General features: G+C 34.6%; 2 protein-coding genes across 2 annotated transcripts in view; both read left to right on the top strand.

The window, feature by feature from the left end:
• The window catches only part of LOC148977422 (liprin-beta-1-like), a 6336-nt gene extending 4177 nt beyond the window's left edge, over positions 1-2159 (top strand). Inside the window, exons 9-11 of the mRNA XM_089116384.1 lie at positions 1-72; positions 954-1019; positions 1136-2159. The exon at positions 1-72 is cut by the window's left edge and continues 96 nt beyond it. Of these exons, the coding sequence (XP_088972510.1) occupies positions 1-72; positions 954-1019; positions 1136-1222 (225 nt within the window). The 3' untranslated portion in view covers positions 1223-2159. The remainder of the gene's footprint in view (positions 73-953; positions 1020-1135) is intronic.
• A 1057-nt stretch (positions 2160-3216) lies between these two features.
• On the top strand, positions 3217-6411 carry endouc (endonuclease, polyU-specific C). Its single transcript, XM_039650358.2, has 8 exons — positions 3217-3350; positions 3682-3741; positions 3853-3952; positions 4036-4147; positions 5049-5170; positions 5433-5545; positions 5642-5792; positions 5889-6411. Exons 1-8 carry the CDS (start codon positions 3274-3276, stop codon positions 6147-6149), a joined length of 996 nt encoding a protein of 331 aa, XP_039506292.1. The 5' UTR covers positions 3217-3273; the 3' UTR covers positions 6150-6411.
• The last annotated feature ends 631 nt before the right edge of the window (positions 6412-7042 follow it).

Raw genomic sequence — 7042 nt, 5'->3', positions numbered from 1 at the left:
CGCAGCTTCCAGAAGGGCTACAGAGGCATGGAGCTCCAGATCTATGATGATGACCTGGATCGATTCGATCAGGTAGTGATAGAAGCTTGTTGGTGCATGATGTCTTTGTGGTTAGGTTGAAATTCAGGAATTTCTCATTGTCAACATGAAATACTGAAAACACATGGGAGACTAACTGGTTAATGTGTAAGTTTAATATAAATATATAAATAATAAAATGATTCTTTCATTATCTTTGAAGGAAGCCTCGTATGTTCACCAAGGCTACATTTATTTGATCAAAACAGTAATATTTTAAATATTATTACAATTAAATTACAATTACATGTATTCCTGTAATGCAAAGCTGAATTTTCAACACCATTACTCTTTAGTGTCACATGATCCTTCAGAAATCATTCAAAGATGCTGATTTGCTGCTTAAGAAAAATTTCTTATTATCAGTGTTAAACTAGATTTCTATTTCAAATGGATGCTGTTGTTTTGAATTATTCATTAAAGAATCCTGAAAAAAATGCATCACGTTTTTCACAAAAGTATTAAGCAGCAAAAATATAGATATGCAACACTGATAATAATAAAAACATTATTAATAATTGAGAATCAATAGTAATCATTGAGCATATTCGAATGGTTTCTGAAGGATCATGTGACACTGAAAACTGAAAATTCAGCTTTGCTATCACAGGAATAAATTTTATTTCAATATATTGCAATAGAAAAGTTATTTCAAATTACAATATTTCACAATATTACTGTTTTACTGTATTTTTTAAACCAAATAAATGCAGCCTTGGCGAGCATAAGTGACTTCTTAATTATTCCAAACTTTTGACCGGTATTGTATGGTGAGTTGATAAATCGATAGTCAAGAACCCTAATCGAATAATTAATGACAATTAATCACTAACATCGTTATGGCTTTGTTCTTCTTTGCATTGTTTTTGATCCAGATGGATGACTCTGAGGGGACAGTAAGGCAGATCGGCGCTTTCTCTGAGGGCATCAACAACTTAACGGTAACAAACAGCTGCACATCTGATCTCACTTGCTGCTTTATATGTATATGTAGATGTATGTGTATGTGTGTTTGAGTTGTTGAGCCTAAACTGTGTGTCATGTGTTTTGTATTCAGAGTATGCTGAAGGAGGATGAATTCTTTAAGGAGATCTCCACGCCATTTCCCAATGTCAGTTTAAAGGACGATGACTCCAACGTGTGAGGGCACTGCAGGGACCGTCTCACCCCTAGTGCTGCTGCTTTAATCGGAAGTGACTGTGCCAATTCCTCTGCCAACCCAACACACACGCACCTCCATCTGAATGCCAAATATATCAATCACAGCCACGTCAACTCATCAAAACACCGTTTTAAAGTATTTCAATTGCCTTTCAAGAACATTTTGTTGAAATAATATGTCTCCCGAAGGTAGATGGAAGAATGTCTGCCCTGGTTTTTTTTAATCGGATTGTTAGTGGTCATTTTTGTTTTTGTGGATCGATATGATATGAAAAGAAGTCCTACTGTAGTTTGCTGGTCTGAAATAAAATCTGTGACACCACATTTGTGCCAGTTATGGTGGCAGAAGAGCACAATGACACTTTCAGTCAAAATCAAAGAGATATTTTATTAAATTGTTGATAGATTGAAGTTGTACATTCATTGCCAATAATTAAACTAGCATGTATCATCAATATTTCAAATGAAAGTTCTAGGTCCAGTCTTAAACATAAATGTTGGGAGTTTATTATCATTATTTTTTGGACCTGTACAATTTATAAAGCCAGTTCATGCATCAGTACTGCATATGTTTCATACATTTGCATGCAAAGCTCTGTACAATATATTTTACATCCTGTTTGCATGTTATTTAAGTCTCATTTGGATCAAATATTTGTTACTTTAATGAAAGTTCATTGTGAATTATTTTTTACACTGCTGCAGTACTTAAAGGATAGCAATAATGTTCTCGTTTATGGAAATGCTATCATGTAGCATAAATGAATTTTTAATGCAATACTGGCATGTGCATAAAATTGTAAGCAGCTGACAAATATATTTAAAATATACTGCCACTCATAACAATTTCAAAGTTACATGTTTGTACTTCATTGACTTTTGGTCGATTTCAAAGGTGAATAAAACACTGAAAGCATGCAGGCTTTGTTTGTTATATTTGAGTGTCAATTAGTAAATTCTATAACCAATGGCATATGACTTGGCAGAGCAGAATTTCTTAAAATGGAGTATGTATGATGCACTTTAAATGCACATTCTTGCATACATTTACAAGCTAACTCTCTTCATTTAAATACTATAGTTCTCATTGAGTTTTTTTTTTTTCTAAAATACAAATGAGGCTTTTTTTGTGTTGTAATTTTAAATTACATAGCCCTTTTCAATAGTTTAGCTGCCATTCTTATTGTTTTAATAGCAAATACAGTAATTATTACATTTTTAAGCTATTTTGAGTAAGGAAATGTATACGTTTATAAACAGCGCCTTCTGTTGGCCAGTGTGTGTAGACAGTCGCTTGCTAGCATTTTATGATGGGTCCGTGTTCTTTGCCTTTAATCATAAATCAAAATTGATAACTTGCTTCAAACATCCTGTTTTTGCTTTCAGTTTTTGGAAATGAACTGATGAAATGAATCAGTCCTTTACATCATGTCAACAATGTTGACTTTTCCCTGTGAGTTTCCTTTGTCTTATTGAATAACGTTTTTTTTTTTGCACTGAAACGTATCGTTTTCTGAATTATCTGATATACAAATATACAAATAATTCTCCGTGAGAATTATTAAATCAAAATCCGCCTCGACCAGCGCAGAAAATGTGAAAAAGAGCTGCACGCATAAATTCCGCATTTGACGCAAGGATGCTCGTCCATTTCCGGTTGTGGAGATTAAAGCGGAGGAAAACCGAGGAAAACGGGATTATGGCAGAGTCTTCCAAATTTACTGTCCTCCAGTCTTTGAAATGAAACATACATACGTTTAGATGTAATATTATATATAGTTATATTTATTTAATATAATTTTAAAAAGAAGCATAAACACAACGAGGGGTGTCTGTTTTATCTGTTTTTGTGACTAACGTTTCTTTATTATAACCATGGAGTGTAAAATTCAATAAAAATTCTCGGTATTGCATTGGACTCTACGAAATAGCGCCGTGCATAGAGCCCAAAATAAAAACTGTCTTACCCTTCTTGACCAATCACAGACAACTTATCCTAAGCCCCGCCCATTTGTTGTTTTGGTGTACATTTTCATGATACAAAAGAGGAAAACTACACAAGCTCGCGTTCATCTGTTCACGCGCATCATTGCAACAACCATGCGCAGAGGGTATGTTGAACACTTTTATATTTTGCATATAAACGGCGTCTTTAAAGAGCATTTTAAAAAGCAGAATAGTTTTACAAAAGGTCATTCATTGTAACGTTGTGATTTTTAATACCTTGTTTCGGGCACCTCTGAATTTGCATTTATGTTTGTATGTTCATTTGTTTACTGTAGAATATTCTCTTTGGTTTTAACTTTTGCGATTTGATATTTCATCATTAAATTATTCATGTAAATAGGTAGCAGGCATGAAATATACTATATACTACAAAAATATCCTCTATATACACATATAATCACACACACACTTCATTCTTATGTTTGTGTGTTGCAGGTATGATTGTGGCTGGATCCTTGTGCTGTTGGCACTGTTTAATTTCAGTGATGCAGCAAGGTAAAATATTTTCCAATTTGACCTGTAACTTATACATGAATGCAATGCACTACACCTGAGAACTGTTTATACAAGTTTTAGACAATTCACTTTTTTTCTCTACACTCTCAGTCAAACTGTCAACCAGGAGCTTTCGAATATTTTCAATGAGCTCTGGAAGCTGGATGTGAATCGCCTGAAGCCTGGAACTGATTACAATATCACACTACAGGTGTTAGTATTTTTTAATGTCCCACGATATTAAGTATAGTGACCAATCATGTATTACATTAAATCATCTAACATTTCTTTTAGGGCAAAGCTGGTTACATAGCACAGGGAAGCACAAGTGCGGTTGACCATGCCTCATCCCCACTGTTTTCCAGTGTCGATGTGGCCAAATTGGAAGGCATTGCCACGTATGCACGTATGTTTCTTTTGTAAAAATCCAACACCTAAAGAAAAAAGATTCTAGCAACCTTTAATCATGTTGTCAGTTTGCAAAAAAGAAGGTTTTATCCATTGCAGCTGTGCTAAAACATGTAACAGAGACACACCAAGAGTTGCATGTTTAGGCAGGTAGTTAATCTTAAAGTTGATTGGTGGAATGTTCAATGTTGCATTCAGTCCCTTCTTTTGGTGGAGTTCGGGTTAGGGCACATTTCCCCTGGGAAACCACTAATATATTGGTTAAAAAACGTGAATCTGAAATGTTATTTTAAAACCTCATGCATATAATCTTAAATCATTTCACATATTTTGAATTTATGAGGTTGAATAGGATAGCAAAATATACATGATATACACATTTTCACATTTACAACACAAGACAGGGAACATACCAGTTTCGTTAGGCACAATTATTAAGATACAAAAAAGTAAACACTTCAACCTTGAGGATCATACGTTTTCTGTCTTTCTGCTTTAATTTAGATGTCTTTGAGACTTTATAGAATAGTTCACCCAAAAATGAAGCCATCTTAGGTGTTTATGACTTCACAATCAGAGTTATATTACAAAAAAAAATCCTGGCGCTTCACAGTTTATAATGGGAGTGAGTTTGACCCTAGATTTTGAAGCCCCAAAAAAAGCTGATCATCCATAATAAGAGTAATCCATACGCCGGCTCTGGGGGGGTTTATACATTTTCATTTTGGGGTGAACTAACCCTTTTAAAATTCTCACAAAATCACAAAGAAATAAAGTGAAAGAAGGTTTACTTTTCTTCTATTTACATGTGAATATGATACCTAACCACCAAAGTGACCAGAAATTAAATTGTTTTCACCAACCAAAACTGGTCGGTGATTTTTCTCGTCTCTCAACAGGTTTCATGAAGCTCTTGGACAACTATGAGAGGTCCACTGGTGTGGCAGAGAGGGTGACCACTGAGGAGGTGACTGAAAATAACTCCTTTCTGGATGCTATCTTAGATACTGCAGTCATGAAGGTACAGTATGACTCAAATTTTACCCTTAACCAAATAAAAAATCTTCTCCTCTTGTTTCTCAAGGCAATAACAAAAAAAAATGAAAAGTATTTAAAGTACTACATGTAAAGACAAGTTCACTTTTTTTTTTCTTGTTGCTAACCAAAATATTGTGGTTGTTCCCTGCCACCACACCCTGTTCTTAACAGCTGCTTATTATGCCAAGAAAAGAGTGTGGAAGGGCGTATGATGATATTTTATGAATGGTGTTTTACTCCCTTAGCGTGCCCACCGGTACCTGATCGGTAAGGGGAAATCACGCTCCGATCTGAGACAGTTTAAGAGTCAGTTGTACTACATGTGGTTCCGCCTTTATCATAGAGACAGAAATGGAGGGTAAGCAACATACACCAGCGTAACATTAAAAATGTCTATCTTTTATTCCCTATCTGCTCTAATTATAAAATGCATCACTATCGTTCTTCCAAAAAGGGAGGACTCCAGTGGATTTGAGCATGTGTTTGTTGGGGAAACCAAATTTGGCAGAGAAATCATGGGTCTTCACAACTGGGTCCAGATTTACTTGCAAGAGAAGCAGAATCTTCTTGATTACAAGGGCTACAAATCCAAGGACAATAATGTGGTACTTCTTTCATCAATAAATACGAAAATAACACAACAAATTGATTGTTCTGTGTGCAGACTTTGTTGAATTTGTGTTTGTTTCTCTTCCACGCAGCCTGATGACGACGATCATGTCTTGAACGTGCAGTTCAGCTGGCATGGTTTGGTCAAGCCAGTGGCCAGCGCCTTTGTTGGTGTGAGTCCTGAGTTCGAGATGGCAATCTTTACCATCCTGTTCCTCACGTCCAATGAGAAGACCACCACAGCTGTGGTCAATGTGGATGAGTACCAGCTGGAGATGGTGGTGCACAGACATGGCCGCTCTATCGGGACCGCTTATCCCAAACTGCTTAGCAGCAACAACAGACACGTGTAAATCCCACATACTGTGTCCTGACAATAGTTTTTCACATTTTTAAAGAATTAGATTTTAAAGGCACATTGCAATTTTAAATGCGTAGATATGGGAGAAGTCTTCAATTTAGATGCTTGCCTTGTTTACTAATATGTTAACAAACAACAGTATACTGATTATATACTCATTTAGAGAGTTTTTTTTTTGCCTGTTTTTACCACGACTGCTGTTATATACAGAGTTGTTTACAGAGCTTTCACATTAAAAATAATTTCTTGATCCACTTGTGATTGTTTATTTGCAGAACTCTTTCTTTATTTATTCGACTGTCTCTACGATATATACGTTACAATGGTGAATTAAAGATCGCAACTTCTGTATCATGTCAACTTTAAAAAAATGCTATAATCATTATATAATTGTTACACATACAGGTTCATTGCATATATATGATTTTAAAAATTCATTTGTCACACCACAGCACGATTCAAGTTAACTGCAAACAATAAATGCATACAAAAATAAATCAAAATAAACAATGTGATTAAAAAAATTGTATTAAAAATACGACTCCATCTACTCCAAATATTCACAATGGGTCCAAAGGTTTAAATTAAACCACCAGTGAAAAGGCTTTTATTTTGCATTTTTCAATTCAATCCAAAACAAACATTCAAATTAAAAGCTGATTTAAAAAAAATACTATGAATGTATTTGTATTAGATCTGTTCATCTGAGCATGAACATGTGCTCCAGAATAGCATAAGTGCCTCAGGTTTAATAAAAGCGTATACTATAATTTTAATCCAGCTTTTAAGTATGGTATCAAATTAAAAATATGAATTTGTCTATTGTTTTATACCTATTTTTTTATACATATGGTCACATGTACGTGATAAAAATAAAAAATAAAC

Source organism: Pimephales promelas, chromosome 10 (assembly GCF_988280905.1).
Source record: "Pimephales promelas chromosome 10, fPimPro1.hap1.1, whole genome shotgun sequence".
Taxonomy (NCBI): domain Eukaryota; kingdom Metazoa; phylum Chordata; class Actinopteri; order Cypriniformes; family Leuciscidae; genus Pimephales; species Pimephales promelas.
This window is presented reverse-complemented; position numbering and strand designations above follow the sequence as displayed.